The sequence below is a fragment of the Abramis brama genome, assembly GCF_963993115.1.
Source record: "Abramis brama genome assembly, chromosome: 17".
Classification (NCBI taxonomy): Eukaryota; Metazoa; Chordata; class Actinopteri; order Cypriniformes; family Leuciscidae; genus Abramis; species Abramis brama.
Window position 1 is genome coordinate 19,975,629 of NC_139979.1, and position 22,615 is coordinate 19,998,243.

Genomic DNA, 22,615 nt, shown 5'->3' on the forward strand with positions numbered 1-22,615 from the left:
ATTAATTTAAGAAACAATGATCAGTAGCAGGGGAAGTTCACAGCAAAACAATGACAAAGTACACAAGAAATATTTTACATGATTCATAAAACAGCAAAAATATTAAATCAGATATATCAAATATAAAAAAATATCAAACAAGAGTTTGTGACAACTTGTCTGGGTCTCCCCTATATCATGCTCTCATTTAACCCTCTTGGCCTCTTCGTTTGTGAAAACACACAAAGGGTCAAAAAAAAAAAAAGTCACACTTCGCTGCTTTGTGGTCAAAAATGACCGACATAAGAAACGAATGAGAAATATGAAAAAATATGAAAACTCAGAGAATCTTTTGGTGGTACGAACTACAATCAGCCACAGAAAAAAGTGCACAGGGATGAAGAATTATCGCTATCCATTCCTTATTTTGTTAGATTTTTTTAATGATCAAATACTGAGTAACAAAAATGCTTTCCATGTGTTCCGTTTCTAACAAAATGTATATGTTTGATTGTAAACGTAATGCAAAAACTGATACTTATCTAACAAAAAATATCTAAACCTTGACAAAAAGTAGACTTTACGATGTCTAAATATATATCTAAATGCAAAACTTTAATAATAGATAATAGAATTATTATTTTTTTAAAACCCAATGGGAATCCAAAAGCTTCTCTGTATATTTATTTATACAGGTGGTTACACGACATTACACAAGTTATCACTTAAAAAAATTTATTTTAAAGGCCTTCCCTGTATATTAATTTGAAATATTGCATTTACTGAAAAAAAATTATTCTAATGGAAAAAAATGGCTCATATAATTTTTTATAAATATTGCATAGTATCATAAAATCCTCTCAAAATTCTAAATAATAATTAAAAAATATTATTGAACAGAGAAATTTACATTGATTTTCCTGAAAAAAAAAAGAGTTACATTTCAAGGCTTCGGTCACTTTTGACCGATAAGGAGCCAAGTGTGACCCCCTAAACGAAGATGTCCAGAGGGTTAATCAGTATGTAAGTATGATGTTCACTATGAAATCCAACTGATGGCGCAAGTCAATCCACAAAACATTCCAAAATTTTATTCCTGCTTGTCTCTACTGTACTTCCAGTATGAGACTCCTCAGAATTCTATAGGCTCTGGCTCTATATGAACAAAGTGCTGTGTGTAAGTACCTGTATGAGGTAGGTGACCCTAGTGAGCAGGTTTTTGAGGGTGACCCTTGTTTGCTTTAAGCCAGTTTGAGAAGGGGAAAAAGTGACAGTCTCTCCACACCAGGAGCACATGCTGGATGGTGTGCTAGTGGCAGACGGGCAGATTCGGCACACCACCCCATACCACACTTCACTCCGACCCCCCATGTCCCTGGGAGGTCTCCAGCGCAATGAAACCCCACCCTCTGAACTCTCATACTCCCATGATAAAGACACTGGCGCTGACGGAGGGCCTGAGAAAGAAAACCTCCAGTTATTCACAAACACTGTTAGTGCTCACCCGCTGCTGAACCATCTAATGATTACCCTCTATAAACCAGAGCAGAATTTAAACTTGAGGAATTTGGGTTGATGACAAATGACTGCCCACAATAAAGAAAAGGAAATCTTTTTAAATGTTTTTGAAATGTACTTTGCATTCACATTGGTTTGATATGGTTCTGAAAAACTTGTATACCAATTTCAACTAAATTATTTTTGTATTCATGAAAAAGTAGAAGTAATATATTTTGCATAGACCTTGAATAGATCTGTGTACAGATGTTCTGATCTTTCTCAAAGTAAAAATATTTATTTATTTACAAATAATTAATGAATATCAATTTCTGGGGGAGTCACACCACATGACATTGTACAACTAATATTGCCTTATAAAAATGTCAAATAAAAAAATCATGTCTGAATCATCTGAAAAATGACTTGGTTTGACAGACAAAAGTTTTTCCAAAACTGATAAACAATTAACCAGTAACGTGGAAATATTTTTTACCCCCAAACAATGTTTCTTTTCAAAAATATAGTTATTTTTGTAATGGCATTTTGCTTCATTATGATATCAGGACAGATGTTTCACCCGCACATTTTTTAAATGATGTATTTTTATTGTATTTTTGAATAAATGAATAAAAATATTAGTGTCATGTTATTGACTTGCACTCCCAGAAACCAAAAATCAGCTAAATGTTATCTTTAGGGGTACAACAGCTTGCCACTGGGGCAGTACCCCGAAAAGGAAACTTTTGAACCTAATTTACCCCTAAAAACTTCATAGTAGGTCTTCAAGGGTACATATGGGTACTCTAAGGTACTAATACACATCTTTTAGAGGTAGACAAGGTATAAAGTTGTCCCTTATAGGGAACTGCCTCAGTGACAGGCTGTTTTTCAAAATGTTCCTGTATAAATGAGGATTGTCTATTCATTGTCTTATCTTCTTACATATAGCTGGTTGCTCTCTTACCTGTGCAGGCGGTGGTGTTGGCATCGGTGGGTGAACGATAGTAGCCACTCCGACACTCACAAAGTTTAGACCCTTCTGAACTTGTTCTGCTGTTAGCTGGGCACTCAGTGCACGAAACTGAGCCGGCCACTGCTTTATAGGACCCGATTGAGCACGCTGTTGAAAAGAAAGAAAAGCATTACAATTACAGCACAAGATGTACTCAAGCTTTTTGGAAAGTGCCCGATTCCTGATTTGGAATTCTGTCAATTACACCAGGAACTGGATGCCGAGTACAGAAGGGGTATATAATGATCCAATTGGATGCAATGACTGGCAAATGAAACGTAAACTGTTGAAAAGAGAATTGGAAAATCAATTTGTTTCAAACACACTCAATTAGGGGGTGCAAATTTAATAAGCAAGGCTTATTGTTCTCACAGGCACTTGATTTATTTAGTCAGATGTATAATTACCAAGAAAACAAAGAGCAAAATCATTGTTAGAGGGAAATCGCTCAGCCCGAATTTTGTTATTCTGACAGGATGTCATTTAATGAGAAATCGCTTCTAGTTTCATAACATGAAATAGACAGCTGAAGCTGCTTGAAACCACTCGCCACCCAAAACCAATGCTACAACCCTGTGACCTCTAATTGGCTGTTAATTTGAGTCCTTTGCGGGAAACACTGCCTCATTGGACTGTTGCAGTTGGATATTATTATATGCTCTGCAGCTATGAAACATATCAACCTTTCATTGGAGATCGATTGTGAACCAGCTTGAACCTCTATCCTTTCAATTGTGCGGCCACAGAACAAACCACAACAAACGCAATATGGGGTACATCGGGAATCAATATGCTTACATAATCCACAATGAAATGTCCAAGTGCATCAGGCTTATCAAACAATACAAATCGCTGAGTCACAGAAGAGCTCATGTTATGACACTTGTGACAGTAATGCTGTGATTTGGTGAAGTGCTTTGTCATGGAAAACCTGTGACAATTTAACGCTTTATCATAATTACGGTTGAGCTAAGAGTTGCCATTACATCCTTGTCAGCCTTAAAGTCCTAACAAGTCCCCATGTGAGTAGACAGGTCAAGCACGGATAACACATTTTGAGCACTTCAGTGACAGATAGACACAGACAGACAGAGAGAGAGAGAGAGAGAGAGAGAGAGAGAGAGGGGAAGAAAGAGATTTCAGTTTTCAGCAAGCTAAAAGGATTTTTATGTTCTCGCTTGTCTGTCAGATTTGATATTCGCTCCTAAACACTACTGTGAGAAGTGTGAAAGGACGGATGAAAGATGGGCGTAGTGAGAGAAAAGAAAGAGAGCATTGTCCATCTATCTTTCATGCGGATGGATTACATTATCCAATGTGTTCTCCTATAGCGGTGACAAAAGACAGGTTTTAGCTACAAACCTTCCTCACTCCTAAGACAATCTCCTACACCTTTCAACATTCTCTCTCTCCTATTCACACTCCCCATTCACCCACTCATCAGCCAATCACAGGTTCTCATTTTTGTCTCTAGTGGCCACTATTTAGCCACAGGGCATTTAGTTTCCTCATCAAAATAATTGAACACATCTATAGCCATTATTAACTGGCCCAGATTTCTTATTAATGAATGAGATGGTATTGATTTGATTCAGTTGTTGTCGATCTGCAGAAGACACAAAAGGTGTTTTTATGACATGCATGGCTGGCATTGGAGTAAGTATAATTGGTAAAAGGTTTCATTTGTTAACAATTAACTACATTAGTTAACAATGAACAACACTCAAATATTGTATCTGTTAATATTATCTTGCACTGTGAACTAGCATGAACATTTTTATTAACTAACACATTCAAAGGTTAATAAATGCTGTGAAAATATGTAGCTCATTGTTAGTTCATTAGTTAATTCGTTTAATTAGTTAGTTCATGTTAGTTAATTCATATAGTCATTTTTTTTTATCTCAGAGATGTGTCCTATCATGAACAATGATAAACCGACTGTGCCCTCCTGAAGAAAAGCCGCTGTATCCATTGTGCAGATTGAAGGGGTTAAGTGTTTTCAAGAGGCTGAAATCACTGTTCTGGCAGTAAATGTTTGAAATATTTAATCATAATGTTGTTTACAGTATGTTATCCCTTTCCATCACAAGACAAAGTGGGTGGCCGGGCTTGGATGCTGCCAGCTAACTCAGTAAGAATGCTGATTATTCTATCAGTTCTATCATTACAATCTTATATATATATATATATATATATATATATATATATAGTGAAATATTATTACAACAAAATAACCATTTTCTGTTTTAATAAATATTTTTAAAAGGAAATGTATTTGTGCGCAAGTATCGTCTTATTGACGTTTTAATTTTTTTCAGTGTTGAAAACAGTTTTGCTGCTCAATATTTTAAAACTTGATACATTTTAGAAATCTTTTGTAACATTATAAATGTCTTTATTGTTACTTTTGATCAATTTAATGCATCCATCCATCCATCCATTCATATACATAAACACATGTGGACATTATATAGACATAATGATTGTTATACTCTACAAACTGTATATTCTATCCCCTAACCCTAAACTTATACCTATCACAGAAAACTTTCTGTATTCTTACATTTTCAAAGTATAGTATTATTGTATTATTATTAAAGTTCAATATTATTATGACCGCTTTCGCTAGCTATGCTATAGGGATTGTCAAAGTTTTTTTTTTTTTCGTCATCTACTGAATTTTTCGTCAACGATACCAGGGACACCGAAACACCGGGGAACATGAAATTTGGTGGGCATGTAGCCCCACTAGACTTTTACGGAGAAATTTCGTTTGGTCCCCGGGGGCCACTCCCCCCCCGCGCTGGGCCCCCCCAAACCCAAAAAATGCAGTTTTTCCTAAATAACTACCTGAACCGTGGCACCGAGGATGAAGAAATTTTTATGGTATGTTGGTCTTAAGGGCCCACATCAACCTAGCCCATAAAACATTTATTTGTGATTTGCGCCCCTTCCCATAAAAAATGAAAATGCAATATTATTCTGCTTTAATCGCCCCTATCTTCACTTGAGATGTTCAGAACTGCACCATATTTCATGTGTATGATTAACTTGACATCCTCTGGGGGTATGCTAAGTTTCGTAGAATTTCATCCATGGGGGGGTATAAAATAAATTCATTTATGTGCACATTTAGTGACTGTACACTCATCGGCCTGTAGATGGTGCTGTTGAGCGAAGGGTTGCTGGTTTAGGATGATACTGTCACACACACACATGCAGGAATACAAACAAACGCAAGCATGCACACACACTGACATCCACACGCACAGACACACACCCATACACACACATACAAATCCACATGCACAGACGCACACACACAAACACACACGCGCACACACATGTACGCACGCATACATACACGCACAGACACACACACACATACACAAACACACACACATACACACACATATACATAAACACGCAATACAGCCAAATTGCTCCACGTCATTTATTTTTGTGGAAAGCCAGTGCAGGCCTGAGCGGCGGTCATATTTTGTACCGCCATGCGGTACATCTAGTTTATAAGCCGTTTTTCTCATGTGGACCAAAAAAAAAAATCCCAACAAGGATTCCAGATATTGCCATCTTGTGAGGATGTAGGGTATACCTGAACACACACACACACACACACACACACAATGTTAGAATAGATTTCTATTGAATTTCTTTGGATTGTTTCTTATTGGTCAAACCAGAAAACTCTATTATATTATAAATTATATTTTATTATATAATTAAATATAACTTTATAATACAGTATAAAACCACATTTTATTTATTATATAATCAAATATAACTTTATAATAAAAATATTCATTTGTATATATATATTTCTTTATATATACTTTATATTATTACATTATATTATATTTTCAGTTTACTGAAAGTGTATGTTGCTCTGAGCAGGTTTATGTGAGTGTTTGAGAAACCAAGAGAGAATTAAGCTAAAGGCATTGGTGGGGGAGGGGCTGTTCAAGTTTAAATAGAGCACGCCTCAAACAAAAACAAAACTGAGATGAAAAATTAAATTAGGAAGCATGTTATATTCAGAGAAGCAGTGAAAAAGACATTGAAAAAGATTCAGATGAAGGAAAACTGTAAAAGCAAATGGGCAGGGAGAGAGAGCGAGAGACCTCAGTGAAGTGTATAATTTGCCGTTGACATCGTACTTGGTATTTAGATCGCTGACCCAATTTCTCTCTCTCTCTCTTCCTCTCGTGGTTGCTCTCATTCTCTTTATTCGGCTTGCAGCGTTCTGACTAAAGCACACAGATGCACAAACACAAACACACGTAAACACTCAAACAACAAACACAGTGACTGACACACAACTTCAAAAACGGGACATAAAAAGGTATGCACTTATTTAGCTCTCTCTCTCTCTCTGAGCTAAGCTTCTCAAACCGCTATAGAAACCACCCTAGGACATACAATTCTCTCTAATTAATCTCCATAATTATCCCATTTAATGTGAAATTATTTGCTTGTAATGCTCTGCTGGCTCCTGGATTTCACAATACGCTTGTTTTCCGTTGATTAGATTTGGGAGAACTGGAGACTGAAAGCTCCTGGACGTCCTATCTAAAGGCGAATGGTCGTTCAACAATGGATGATTTGCATCAGTACAATAAAATCAAATCATGCTTGCACAAAAAAAAAAGTCAAACACAAATTGGCAACTCTTTTGGCAAGGCTTTTCCCTCTTCTGCATTCCCTTCAGAAAGCATTACAACAAAACTTATTCAACATGTGCACTGGAGCAGCTTTTGGAAATGTAGGCAATACACAGCTTTCATCCACTGACAAGTAACGCTATCCACTTTGTGTTCAGTCATTGTAGAATGTGTTAGTATTCATGGTTATAGTAGGCAATATAAAGTATGTACCACAATCAAAAAGCCCTCTGCAGTCTGCATATTATAAATAACCTCTCGCGTTGCCATAACTTCAGATTGACGACAGAAGATTTGCACTTCATCGCAGCTTTCATTGGCCAAGAGGATGTCTGACCAACATGTAAAGCAACCAATCATAATTTGTTTTGTTCCGCATCATGTTTAGGGGAATGAAAATGTAAAGGCGAAGTACCTACGATAACAGACCGGAGTGCATCTATATTAAATGATTTATTCAAGAATGTTGTGCAAGTTTGCAACAGTGGTGCTGCGAACCTCACATACTTTGAAAATCCAAAGTTTAATTGGTCCTGATTAGCCCTCAATGCAACAGTTGTAAATACAATGGCTTTCTTCATCCATGAGGGTCTTTGGCGGCATGACGGCTTTGTTTTCAGGTTGACCGTTAAAGAACACATGCGTCTCCCGAAAATCCTGTAGAATTCAACCAATCAGATGACGACTTCGAAACTCCTTAAGTGTTTTCCATTTTGTGGACATGACTCATGTCTGAGGTAGAGACTATAAACAACCTAGTAGTCACCAGTTACATTTTGGTTCCATCCTATTCATCCCAGAGAATCGGGAAAAACGACACAGATCAACATGCAAATTAAAAATGTCATACTATTTTATATCAAGAGTGTGCCTTTATGCTATCTGAATGGCCTTAATAACTTGGAGGATATAAATCCTACAGCAAATCAACGTCACCCCTCCTTTCAAGGCTGCTGTTTAGAATATTAGTAGGCTATGTCAGGAGTGAAAATGAGTCATTCTGCCTTTATTAACACCAGAAAATCTAACGAAAAAGGTTAATTATACCCAGAATCTGGAAGATTCTGCAAATGACATTTGATATTAGGCCCACATGGGATGAAAAGATGGACACTGAGCTGTCCACTATGCTAAAAAAGTTTTCATGTGTGGATGAGCAGGTGTAATTGTTTCATCTGCTCAGTCGTGCTTTATTGACTACAATATCTTGAAGCACAAGTGAGGGCAAAGCAAAAGAACAGTCATGTCTATGGGGCCGTTGAGACTTGCTCTTTAGCACACAACTTGCTCAAAGCTCAAGGCCTCAAATCTGATACATTATATCAACACATTTGTCCAGAAAATATGAAATTCACTGAAATATTGGAAATTTAATAACATGCCTATTTACTCTATTTTTTACATTTAGATGACCTTTTCTGTCACCTAATGATCACTTAAAGGACAAATCCAGTGAAAAATGAACCTGGGGTTAATTAACACATGGTTACCGAGTCGATCGTTCCCTGCGATGCGTTTTCATGAAAATCGAATGTAAAGAGTTTTATCTTTAAAAACAGATTAGCTCATAACACTAGTATATGGGGCACAGAGTAAGTAAAAGTATTAAAAAGTAAAAGGGTCCCTACATGCAAACCGAAGCATTGAGAACTTTGTAAGTGTACAGACAGTTTAATAAGAAGATACTTTATAAAGACAGTACATTACGCGTTTACATGCAGGAGCCATCTTGGAAAACAGTCTCGACTAATCGAGCCACGAACGGCGTGCTAAGTGAGCTTGTTGATAGGAATTACGTTTGTGAAATCTAACGTAGCACGCCGTTCGTGGCTCGATTAGTCGAGACTGTTTTCCAAGATGGCTCCTGCATGTAAACGCGTAATGTTCTGTCTTTATAAAGTATCTTCTTATTAAACTGTCTGTACACTTACAAAGTTCTCAATGCTTCGGTTTGCATGTAGGGACCCTCATTATGTTACCGTGTTAGTGTGAGGCTATTTTGAGCCTTGTTAGTGGTATTAACTAGCGATTTACTTTTACTTACTCTGTGCCCCATATACTAGTGTTATGAGCTAATCTGTTTTTAAAGATAAAACTCTTTACATTCGATTTTCATGAAAACGCATCGCAGGGAACGATCGACTCGGTAACCATGTGTTAATTAACCCCAGGTTCATTTTTCACTGGATTTGTCCTTTAAAGTTAATCTTTAAAGACATTAATTTAATAACACTATTAAATGTAATCTTTAGCAGATATAAAAAATGCATATCCATTTTCATACTGCACATTATGATGTTGTGACGCCTAAATTAGTAGCATTTAAAATGACTTTAGTTTAAGTGTTTTATTTTTAATTTATTAAGGCAAAGTATTAAAGAATTGTATTATTTACCATTTATCAGCAATAACAGCTTTAATTAAGCTGTTTATTAATTTTGGCAATTGAAGAAAAGCTGATGCCCTTGACTACATGGGTAAATAAATAAATGAACAATTTTTAGGTTTATCCTTAAGATTTTAAATAAAAAGAAAAAAAAAAGTTTTAAGTAAATTAAAATACTAATCAAGTTAAATGTATTTATTTATTTTATTTTATTTAGATTTTTTTTTTGCAGTGCATATGTCACTGTCATCTCTCACTGGTCATAAATTCAGATCATAAATCATAACTCACATTCTTGCCAAGCCCTGATTGGAATACAAAAAGGAGACAAAAAGTGAGAAATTCAAATCGGTTTGCTGCTGAAATCGACATCTAAATGAAATATAGATTCTGGAACACCTGCAGTGACTCGAGAAAATACATCAGGAATTTCTGCTATCTCAGTCCTCTAGTCTTTAACTCGTGTCCACTACCATGTCCTTCCCCCTCCTCTTCCCTGTGGTTTGTGTCACTTGTTCAGCTGAATGGCCATTACATCACCGTGACCTAAATGTGTCACAACCCTCTCTTATCCCCCCTCTCTCCCCGTCTCCCCACCACTCTACTTTCGTCTTCAAGATATCTCAAAACTTCTTGACTGAATTACTCGCATCGCCCTCAGAAATTAACCCCTTTCAGAGAATGTAGTGCCTTTCAGCTCCACTTTCTTCCACTTCTACTCTCTCTTCCTCTCTGACCTCAATTGCTCATATAGACAGAAAGGAATAACTTGTTGATAATAAAGATGAGTTAGTCTTAAACATTTCTTAAATTCTCTGTTTGCTTCTCTTCCATCAGCTAATCAACAGACAATAAAGGAAAAAGACAATACTGAAAATGCAAATTATGCTGACAAAGTTACAAGAAAAATATCTACTATATTGATTTCAGGTAAACACAACCTGACCCAAAAATAAACTTATTGTTTATATATAAAGCTAATTATAAATACTACAGACTAACTGCCTAGGGACATCCATTAAAAAAAATTATATCCCCACAACAGTCATTTGTTCATATATAAATCTATACTACTCTTCAAAAGTTTGGGGTTGGTAAGATTTTTTTTAGGCTGGATTTATTTGAGAAAAATGACAGTAAAACAGTAATATTGTGAAATATTATATCAATTTAAAATAATTGTTTTCTATTTTAATATATTTGAACGCAAATCTGAATTTTCAGCATCGATACTCGAGTCTTCAGTGTCACATGATCATTCAGAAATTCTAATATGCTGATTTGAAGCTCAAGAAACATTATTATCAATGTTGAATATGTTTGTGGAAACCTTGAAAAAAAGAAAGTATTTACTGTCACTTTTGATCAGTTATTATTTAGTCAAGTATTGCATTTTCAGATTAATTCAGGTATTGAATTTTCACGTTCCTAAAATACCCCTAAGAGAATACTTTTTGTAGTTTACACTTAAAGAATCATTATTTAACTTCTGAATATTTTCCAAATGAGGGCGCCCCCTCATTAGCTAACTTGTGGAGACAAATTTGTAACTCGGAACCACAAAACACATTGCATGCAATGCAGGGTTTGTCTTTTGTGTTTTTAATTAGATCTGTGTTTATGGGCACCTTCCCGCTTGTCTGAATACACCGTGTGTAATTCTTTGTCCCTCAAATTTTGTGCATAATTACTATGACAGGAAACCCGCAGAGTTCTGATTCAGAGATAACTGACACAACAATGATGCACACACAATGAAATGATAAGATAAGTGAAAGGGGGCTGGTGGTTAGAAGTATTTGGACACTTTCTGGTTGTCAAACGTTAGTGGATCATACTCATAGTAAATATGATAAGCTATACCTGTGAAAACACTGATAGGAGACCAGTGTGAACCTGAGATGAACTGACTTCATCCACTAAAAATAAAGTTGACACCAATTAGTTAAAAGTCATTACAAAAAAAAATACTTAAGCTAATTCATAACTGTTTCCAAATGCCATGTGGTTTGATTTTTTTTTTACTGTAACTAAAAGACTGTGACTTAAAGGGTACATAACATGCACAGTTTCACCTAATCTCATGTTAATCTTGAGTACCTATAGAGTAGTAGTGCATCCTTCATATCTCCAAAAAGTGTTTAGTTTTATTATATTTATAAAAGAAAAATACAGCTTTCCGATTCTCTCCGGAAAAAGCCGAGCTCCTGGAGGCGTGCCGTGGGCGGAGCTATAGAGTCAAGCGGTAGTGCTGATTTCCAGCAAAAGACAGAAATCTGATCCAGTTGTACTTACATGAATGGGGTCTTTTATCACTGGGACCGCTCCACGTTTTAATAGCAAACGATTTGCAAATCCAGCGTCGACCTGGGCCTTGATAATAAAACATTCGTCACTGAAATGACCAGAGCACACAACCGCACTTGCTACACTCCGTTGCTGCCCTGGAAAAACAAACTGCATCCACTGTTCCTGTAACACTGGGTTCTTTGGAAAGCTGAACACGGTAAGCTCCCCCTCACATCCAAAAACACACTTTTTTTGGAGACATTCTATGCAAACAAATCCTATGCAGCGCTGCCGATGATTTCCTGTTGAAGCGCGTTGATGTGCGCGGTCTCGCTCTCCTCTGGTCGACGTGTGCGCGGGCGCGCTTTTCCGAGAGAAATGCTCATATAAGGAGTTCCACTCTCGTCTACGTCATTAGATCCACGATCGAAAAAACCCAGCCGAAACTTGTACCAACCCGGAAGTAAGATTTTCGGCACAGAAATTCTCCATTATTCGTCCAAAATATTTTTTTTAAACTTTGCCCATGTTTAGCATGAGAATCCATCTCTTTAACACTGTAAACAACTCTGAATACACCATTGTGTATATATATAAAGGCTGGTTTAAAGTACTTCTTCCTGCCTCTATGTATTAATGCTCATGGGTAGCCTAAATGGGTCCCATTCAAACCTTAACATTAAGTATTTTACTGTTATATGTCAACAAGATTCAACAAGACATTTTCACCTGGCTATACCCAATGTTTAGACCTGGTGTGTTATTTATGCAAATTAGCACATACGTAATTAGATTATGCACCGTTTGTCCATGTTAACAAACAATTTAAAAAAACTTGTAATAGATTTTTTGTTTGTCTTGATGTAAGTAATCAACTCAGTAATTTTCATGGTGATATCTAAAGGTTACATTTTTTACCCTATTCACGTAAGAAAAATAACGAATAGGCGTATGAATAGGCTATATTTGGGTCTTTTTCGAAACTTTCCCCTAATGGGATTCTTCGGGGCTTTTTTTTCCTTACTCAGGACATATTGAGGATACAAAATCAGTTGAGTTTTCTTCTGTTGCAATTTGTTCACGGTTGACCCCCATTTTGGCTTAAAATGACTGGACTATCAGTGTAGTGTACAGAAACCATATGACTATATTAGCAGTGATTCATGAATGAATCAGCATTTAAAATAAATAAATAATTTACGTGAACAAATTGTTTTTGTTCAGTTCCATTTGAACTGATTCAGTTCAATTCATTGCACCGGTTCCACCTTTTTTTTTTTTTTTTAGAAAACTCACAATTTGTTGGAGAACCGCGCTTAAAGAAAAATGCTTTCTAGAGTCTCTTAGTAGTATTGAAGACACGCAAATATCAATAATATAGAGTTTTTTAGTGGTATTGCAGACCTTGTTTCGGTCGCAAAGATTTTTTTATCCATTCAGTTCAGTAAATGATTCAATGACTCACTCATAAAATATAAAGAAAGATTTTCCATGACTTACTGCTGTAACCTGCAGAAACAGTCACAGAATGAATCAGTGAATAAATCTGAACAAAACTTTTTGGTGAATAGATTGAAAGGATTTGAGACACTGAGATCTCCACCATTAGACTACGTGTTTTGTTGACTCAACTGAATATGCAGAGCCTATATGATTGGGCTTATATCCCATCACTGACTGAATAAGTGAACAAATGTTTTTGCCAAATAGATTAAAAAACATTCGAGTTACTGAGATTAATCAAAACCCACACTATTAGACTATATATTTTGACTCACCTAAACACCCTAAACCATTATGATTGGGCTTAAAATCCATCACTGACTAAATCAGTGAACAAATCTTTTTTTGTGTGTGTGAAGGAATTAGAAAGATTTGAGTCACTGAGATGGATCAAAATCTCCACCATTAGACTACATGTTTTGTTGACTCGCCTAAACAGGCCAATTAAGCCATTATGATTGGGCTCATATCCCATAACAATGAATCAGTAAACAAATCTTTTTGGAAAATGGATTCAAAAGATTCAAGTCACTGAGATGAATCAAAATCTCCACCATTAGACTACATGCTTTGTTGACTCACCTAAACAGGCTGAGCCATTATGATTGGGCTCATATCCCGCATCACACGTACATCCTCCAACAGGCACCAGCCATTCTCCTTCTGTGTTACAGTGCATTCTTGGTGCTGTCCCACCCTGTGATTGGCTATGGGGTACACAAGTCCCAGTCACCGGAACAAGAGATGTTGGCTCTGCCCCTGAGGGCGTGGCTGGGTAGAAAGCCAGGAAACGACTGGTTGCTGGACAGCGACGATAAAATATGGAAACACCCATGAGTGACACGCATGCTCCACTGTCTACTATTGCTAACACAAACCTAAAAAAGAGAGAATAAAGAGAAAGGGAGATGAAAAGAGACAGATGACAAGTTTAACAGCCAGCAAAACATCCATTGAGACCAGACAGACTAATAACTGTTGTTTGTTTTCATATTCAAACCATATCATGGCAAATATTAACACTGTGGCTGATATTTACACAGCAGAATTGCCTGATCCTGAGTGACCACATTCAGAGGGATCCTCATTTCATCTGCACACAGTGACCATCATTCATCAAGGGTTTTAGGGAGATGGGGGCAAGGCAAAAAGGTCATCGTACCCTTTGCGTGTGAGAGGAGCAAAGCTGCGGGTTTTGACGTTGATGCGTCGTGCGTTTTCAGGTTTGTACTGGTGAGGCAGGCTTGGCTCCACACGGCTGAAACTCTTGTCTGCTGCGATGGTGTCGATCTTCACCCAGCCCTCTCTCGTCTCTCCACTGGAAGGCTGGAACAGTGTAGGAGAGAGAGCTATCAAACTAATTATTAATATGTCAGTCATGTTTACAGGGATAGTTCACCCAAATGAAAATGATATCACTCTCAAGTCATTTTAAATTCACAAGCTTTCCCCCCACTGAACGAAAAAAGGAGACATTTTGAAGAATGTGCACACCCCTCTAGTCTACAGTGACAGTTCATAGAAGTAGTTGTTTATAGTATATATACTGTATAGCTGTATATAGCAGTATATAGTATATTAATATGGGTGGATGGGGTACGGTGGCCCAGTAGTGCACAACACAATGAAATTTAAAAATAAAATTAGTTTTCCTCGTTCTATAGAGTCAGCGGCCTAAAAATATATCAACACCATGATTAGTTTTAAAAGTATGTAGCTAACCATTGTAAATCGACATTTATTAATTCAAAATCACCTATGTGCATTATAGCTGCATATTTATACTCTAGAATGCTTTGCTGCGCTACCACAGCGCATGATGCCTAAGGGAACGTCTGCCAATTCCTTTAAGTTGTTAAAACGTATAATTTGTACTAATTAAAATTACTTTTTAACATTTAAAAACAAACATGTTAAAAATCCAAAGCTTGATTGTATTGGTAGTAGACTGACTTACTACAGGTGACTTTTTTTCCAATACCTCCCTTCATATTTACAGTAAACAATTATTTTTTAGGAAATTTCTGTAATATAATAAAAGTTATTTTTTCTTTTATCATGTTTCAAAGGTTGTAGTTCCTATTAACCAGATTGACTTACAACAGGTGAAATTGTGCCAATGCATTCCTATAATTCTGCAATTCACCAAATAGTTTTTATTTTTATTTGCCAAATTATATTATAATAAATTATACGTTTTAACCACTTTCCACTTTAATTCCCTTAAGGATCATGCGCTGTGGTAGCGCGTCAAAGCATTCTCGAGTATAAATACGCAGCTATAATTAATGTAGGTGATTTTGAAGTATATTTTATGTCGATTTACAGTGGTTACATAGCCTACTGTTAAAACTAATCGTGGTATTGATATATTAAGACTGCCAACTCTATAGAACAACAGCAAGGAAAACTAACTAACGTTAGTGGTCGGGAGCATTTCCGTTTTGTTGCGGCTTTATTTCGTTGTGTTGTGGCTCATTTCCGTTGTATTGTACATTTTCCGTTGTGTTGTGGCTTAATTTCGTTGTGTTGTGAACTTAAGTTTGCTTTTTAAATTTCGTTGTGTCGTGCACTACTGGGCCACCGTAATGGGGCCTGTCCTGATCACTTTGCTTTTTGAAATAGGCAGGGATGTATTTAATACAGCTTAAGCAGCTCCAAATGTTGAACAGAGTTTTTCATTGTTAGTCTGTGTTATAATGAGTGTCGATCCGGCACAGGAATTTGTTATTTTTAAATGTCTTGCTGAATGTTTATTGCAGCTGTTAACAGTGGTGGAAGCCAACAGCGGAATCTTGGACACACGCGCCAATCTATTGCTTTCCCGCAGCTGCTATCCATTCTAGTGAAATCTTCGAAACAAAATGCCATCAGATGTGCCCCTGAAACCTGGAAACTCTGGCCTTCCACAGAATAAATAGCAGTATATGGGTTTGGAGCAACATGAGGTTGACTAAATAATGACAGAGCTTCAGTTTTGGGATGAACTATTCCTTCAAGGAGCTATTTCTAGTGCGGCAGCATTGCATTTAAAAGATTAACTACGAGAAGGCAAAAAAAGAAGAGATGACAAGTGCTTTATGTAACTGAGAAGTTGCAAGACCAGCACAACTAGAAGAAAAGTATTTGATTTACACAACGATAGACCACATTACATTCCCACAGGAATAACTACAACTTTTATTTACTGTTTTGAGCATTATCTTCTTCGGTTCTCCCCCGAGGAGTAATAAACCTCACATATTGCTGAGACTCCACATAATGGTGTCTTAAAACCACACTGTGTGTTTTCCTCTAACAAACATGACCTGATAATTGCACTTGTAGAAGTTATATATCTCTTGAAGCCACCCTGCTTAGAAATGTCTAAAGGTATACAATCAAAAGATGTTGATTTACACATTGCTAATTGAACAATGTATAAAAAAAATTACAGTACTGTGCAAAAGTCTTAGGCATGTTAATATCCCCCCCCCCAACCCCCCAAAGAAAATGGTTTTAAGTCAGTTATTTATATCTTTTGCTGTAGTGTGTCAGTAGGAAATATCGGTTTACATTTCCAAACATACTTTTTGGCATTAATTGTAATAATCCAGTGAGATTTCTGTATGCACATGGAATCTGACAACAGCCGTTATGATCTGATCTCACCATCATCGAGTCCGTCTGTGATTACATGAAGAAACAAAAAAAACTGAGACAAACTAAATCCAGAAGAACTGTGGGAACGTCTCCAAGATGCTTGAAGAAACCTTCCTGCAAAGCTACAGTACTGTGAAAAGTACTGGCACTTGTGTTAAAATGCTGTAAAGTGAGAATGCTTTCAAAAACAAAATCACAAATTGAATTTATTTATGATTTAACTTCTATTAACTAATTCAAATCAATATATGGTGTAACGACCCTTTGCGTTTAAAACGGCTTTTGTCCAGGTACACTTGCGCATAGTTTTTCAGGTAGCTTTGCAGGAAGGTTTCTTCAAGCATCTTGGAGACGTTCCCGCAGTTCTGGATTTAGTTTGTCTCAGTTTTTTCTGTTTCTTCATGTAATCACAGACGGACTCGATGATGGTGAGATCAGATCATACCGGCTGTTGTCAGACTCCTTGTGCATACACAAATCTCACTGAATTATTAAAATTAATGGCAAAAAGAATGTTTGGAAATGTAAACTGATATTTCCTACTGACACACTACAGCAAAAGATATAAATAACTGACTTAAAACCTTTTTTTGGGGGGGGGGGATATTAACATGCATAAGACTTTTGCACAGTACTGTATATATATATTAGTATTTGATTTTACTTAAGCAATGAATTACACCATTCTAGCTTTAATGTTTTACATTCATATCATTGGAAGCCTGCAGGGATATGTCAGAGGTATTATGCAGTTTAGTTTTCTTCTTTTCTTCTGAGTGATTCATCTGGGGAAGTGTAGTTCATACAATATACAGTCATTCAAAGAGCACAAGGGTCTTATTTTCTTTAAAAGAAATCCTCAGGCTCCATCATAACAAATGTTCCAAGTAGCCAGCATCTTAGTCAGTCAAACAAAACAGAATGCTACAAGACTGAATGCTGCCAAAATACTTCATATGATGTCTGTGTGTGGGTGTAGGACAAGGTATCCAACAAACCAGCATTTGATAACAGGCTATACTGTACTTATGATGCCATACTGTCCTGCAGAAAGGAGATCATTGGAAAGTAAGACTTAAGTTGAGCTACAGACATGACCTCAAGATATCTCCAAGCCATAAAATTGAATTATAATAATATGTCATGGTTTTTGAAACACCCAATGGTGCAGGTTGGACACATCATCAGTTGTAAACAACATGATTTTACAACATGAATTGACTTTGTGTTTTTATGTCAATGACCTGTGAGTCTTATGTCACTGACCCAAGTACAAATTTCTCAATCCTTCTTTAATCTCATTATAATCGCAGGTTCGGGCCTTGAAAGTGAGAGTCTCGCCACTCACCTCAGCTGCCCAGGTTCTCTCCAGCTCTCTCTGGGAGTCAGCCTGTTTGTAGAACAGTGTCAGTGTCTCCCTGCATGTCGGGGAGGGTGAGCGTAGACTGGCACAGTCACGAACCGAGAAACGCAGTGTCACAAAGACCCTTGGAGCTGACTGGCGGTACAGGAAGGGTGTGGCCAGCCAGTTGTCTTGGAGACGGGGGTTCTGATTGACATTGCAGACTTCAAAGGTACGCATGAGTCTCCCCTTGTCATCTAACACGCTCACCTCATCCCACTGAGAGGAGGAACAATGTTAGAGAATAAAAATGAGCTTGAGGCATGAATACTGCACAAGTACAATATTTTCATCCACCTGAAAATATATAATTAAGACCAGACGTCTGAGTTCCCTTTTGATTTTTTTTAATGACATTTTTATTTAAAAAATATTTTAAGTATATATATATATATATATATAATTTAAATATATATATATAGTGCTGTCAAATCGAGTAATCGCGATGAACCAATTCTAAAATAAAAGTTTGTTTATATGCATACATGTGTTTATATTCATTGCTATTTACTTTTTTTTTTTTTTTTTGTACAATGCGGTCCATAAGTCCAAGTCCACATTGTAATTTATAACAAAATTTACTTTAAACCTAAAAAAAAGCTTTGCCCGTTTTTCTCATGTGGACCAAAAAAATAAAATAATTCCCAACAAGGATTCCAGATATTGCCATCTTGTGAGGATGTAGGGTATACCTGAACAAACAAACAAACAAACACACACACACACGCATATTTTAATATGGACTTAGATTGTTGCTGTACTGTAAAATATGTAAATAGCAATGAATATAAAATAAATACAATGTTAGGAGAGCAATTGCATGTAAATGTGAATCTACAGCTCTGTGAAAAAAACTTAAAGATGCATTTTTTGTTAAAATGACACAGATTATATCAGAGAAATACCCTGCCCTTTCCTGCTTCTTCAGGTGATTTAAGCTGAAAATCCCAAATCTCTCCAGAAATACACAATACAGAAATCACAGACACACACACACCCTCACTGACTCACAAAAAGGCGGCGAACAACTGCCACGCTGAGAAAGAGCGAGACAGAGGATGAAGAAAATAAATCAAACAGACAAGTGACTAAGAGGAGACGGAGAGAAACACAGCATCAAAAAACTTAACATGAAATGACTGCTGGAGGAATGAAAACATTCGTTTAGGGAACTAAAAAGGGAACGGAAGAATAAAATGGGCTTGAACTTGGCGAAAAAAAGATGGGGTGGACAGCTTGAGAGAATGAGAAGATGAGCGAAGGAGAATAAGAAAAGCACAGATGGATAGATTAACAAAGATATGTATGCAGACCAAGTGAGAGAGAGAGAGAGAGAGAGAGAGAGAGAGAGAGAGAGAGAGAGAGAGAGAGAGAGAGAGAGAGAGAGAGAGAGAGAGAGAGAGAGAGAGAGAGAGAGAGAGAGAGAGAGAGAGAGAGAGAGAGAGAAAAACTGAGGTCTGGCAAGAGAAGCTGGGACAGTAAGTAGAGGACTGAGTTCAGTTCTTCTCAGTAGGTCACAGTCTCTGCGCTGCCCAGGGCCACAAATATATCACGGTCGAGCTGACCGAGGATAAAGGAATTGAGGGAAGGAAGTTTAAATATGCTTCATCTCCTGTGTTTTCAGAAAGGTGGGAATAAAACAAGAAGTACAAACTCACAGGCCCACAGAAACAATAAAAACATATGAAGGAAGAGGGCATCAATACGCTACACACACACACACACACACACACACACACTCACCTCAGAATATTCTAAAGTGTGATCTGTCTGTTTCAGATACACATAAATTGCCGTTTCTAAACGAATGCATGAATCTTACCCCAGTGTCAGGATACGTTGTCCAGCCTAGCTCAGCGGTGGACTCCATAGTGTCCAGCAGCATAACTGAGAGTCAGGAAAGGACAGAGAAGTAGAGAGAGAGAGAGAGACAGACAGATGAACAGACAGCGACAGAGTTTATTAGATGATTTAACTAATAGCAGCGTCACCAATCAAAATTGACAATTATTGTTTTAAATATATTATTATTATAAATTATTTATCCGTGCACATCATTATTTTTTTACATTTCCCTCCCTCTTGCAATGACATCTCTTCTACATGTTCACCAGCGGGACAACCTGTCACTCACATGAGATCACAAGCAATAGCAAACCACAACCATCCAATGATCCAGTCAATTTCCAATAGAAAAAATCAAGTCTCGTCCTATATTTTTTCTTGTCCGAGAAGCTGTTTCACGCGTATATACAACTGTCATAATTAGAAAGAACTTCAATAGGAATCGCAACTTCAGTTTCATGACAACTTGAACTAGTTTTGTGTAATTTAATGTAAATATTAATCACTCTCATTTAATGTAACATTTAATTTAATATTCAACAATAATATTGATCTGCCTGCATTGACACCATCATATGAGAACTGGTTTTCTCCAGAGCGACTATATATATATATATATATATATATATATATATATATATATATATATATATATATATATATATATATATATATATATATAAATTAAATAAATTAATAACTTTTTTACAACAAAAATGAAACATCACTGAACTGACTTAAGCTGGACTGATGCTATTCTCTTCCGGAAACAAACTTTGTTGCAATATTTTCCTGTTATCTCTGTAAAGCTGCTTTGAAACAATCTGTATTGTAAAAAGCACTATAAATAAATGTAAAAAAATAAATTATATATATATATATATATAAATTAGTGTTATAAATGTTCATTACGTTTTTTAAACATTAAAATATGAAAAACTTTGCAAGATTTACCAAGTCATCACTGTGTAAAAAGGGTCCATTGTATTGAAATAAAGGACATGCAAAATTATATTTAAACACACATTAAGCCCTTTTTTACCATTAAATAAAGGACATGATCAGTACCTGTTATTGACCTTGGACTGTTTATCGTTTCTGATTCTCTGCTGCCTGCCCTGACCTGGATTGTTTATTGATTCCTGATTCTTGCTGCCTGTCTCGACCCTTGCCTGTTCAACTGGTTTGTCTCTGCCTAGCCTGCTTTGCCCTGTCTGCTGTGTTTGACCCTGCCTGTCTTGACTACTCTCTAATAAAGCTGCAAATGGATCCCTGTCTCTGCCTCATCACAAATAATCTCAAACACATAGCTTCCTAATGAACGAATAAAATATAAAGTAAAGAGTTAAATAGAACAAATTCGAGGTCTTTATAAAATGGAGTCAGATAAAAGCTTAAATTAAATTACTTTGCCATGTGGAAAAGACAGTAACGCGACACCTGTTCTATCGGATGCCGCCACTGTACCGATTTAGACGGGCTTACACTATCAGGACCAAAACTGATTAACACTGAAAGATACATAGATAAATTAGTTTTTTTTAAGTGCCCCATTATACTTTTCCGAATATTACCTTTCATGCAGTATGTAATATAGCTGTTTGTCAATGTAAAATGTTTTAAAGATCAAAGTGCATAGCAAATAAAGTTATTGTCTCTTAAAAGAAAGAATCGATTTGGTAATAGGTGATTCATTTCTAACAGCGCTGTAAGTTGACCAATCACAACAGACTGGGCCATTTGACCAATTAGAACAGAGTAGGCTGACGGTAAGGATGGGTTTAGAGAGTTCACCAATCACAACAGACTGGGCCATTTGACCAATTAGAACAGAGTAGGCTGACGGTAAGGATGGGTTTAGAGAGATTGAATCTTCAAAAGAAGCGTTTTCTGACTCTTTGCGAAATTAGGTGATGTCCAATGTATATTATGAGAAAATTAAAGTGCTTTTCAACCTTGGGTGCAGTGAAATCACAACCAATTCGTACAAATTCGTACAAATTCATACGAGTGATTAAAAGGTGGCTAATTTGTACGATTTGTCTAAACCCACGTGATGGTTAGGTTTAGGGGCGGGGTCAGGGGTAGTTCATTCGTACGAATTCATACGAATTGGGCAACTCGTAAAATATGTACGATTTAGCAAAAATCGTATTAATTAAAGTGAGGTCGTATGAATTCGTACGAATTAGCCACCTTGTAAAATTCGAGTTGGTGAAACCTATTTTAGGAGACCTCCAAAACAAAATTAGGAACCTTTAAAATAGCATAATATGGGCCCTTTAAATAAATAATAGAAGCATTTTACCAGTGGTCTCAGACTTAGCTTTGTGCCAGCAGGAAAATACAAGACCGTCCCCAGGAATGCGTTGCTA

At 36.6% G+C, this 22,615-nt stretch overlaps 1 protein-coding gene across 2 annotated transcripts in view; it reads right to left on the minus strand.

The window, feature by feature from the left end:
- Window positions 1-22,615, minus strand: part of ephb6 (eph receptor B6) — a 49,152-nt gene that overhangs the window by 14,854 nt on the left and 11,683 nt on the right. Inside the window, exons 2-7 of one of the 2 annotated variants that reach the window (XM_084089802.1) lie at window positions 20,218-20,282; window positions 18,342-18,614; window positions 14,514-14,677; window positions 13,934-14,229; window positions 2,444-2,599; window positions 1,165-1,436 (exon numbers count right to left, since the gene is read on the minus strand). In XM_084089802.1, coding sequence (XP_083945928.1) covers window positions 1,165-1,436; window positions 2,444-2,599; window positions 13,934-14,229; window positions 14,514-14,677; window positions 18,342-18,614; window positions 20,218-20,282 — 1,226 coding nt within the window. Of the gene's footprint in view, window positions 1-1,164; window positions 1,437-2,443; window positions 2,600-13,933; window positions 14,230-14,513; window positions 14,678-18,341; window positions 18,615-18,880; window positions 18,907-20,217; window positions 20,283-22,615 lie in introns of those variants that run through there. The other variant, XM_084089803.1, reaches the window with a different exon arrangement.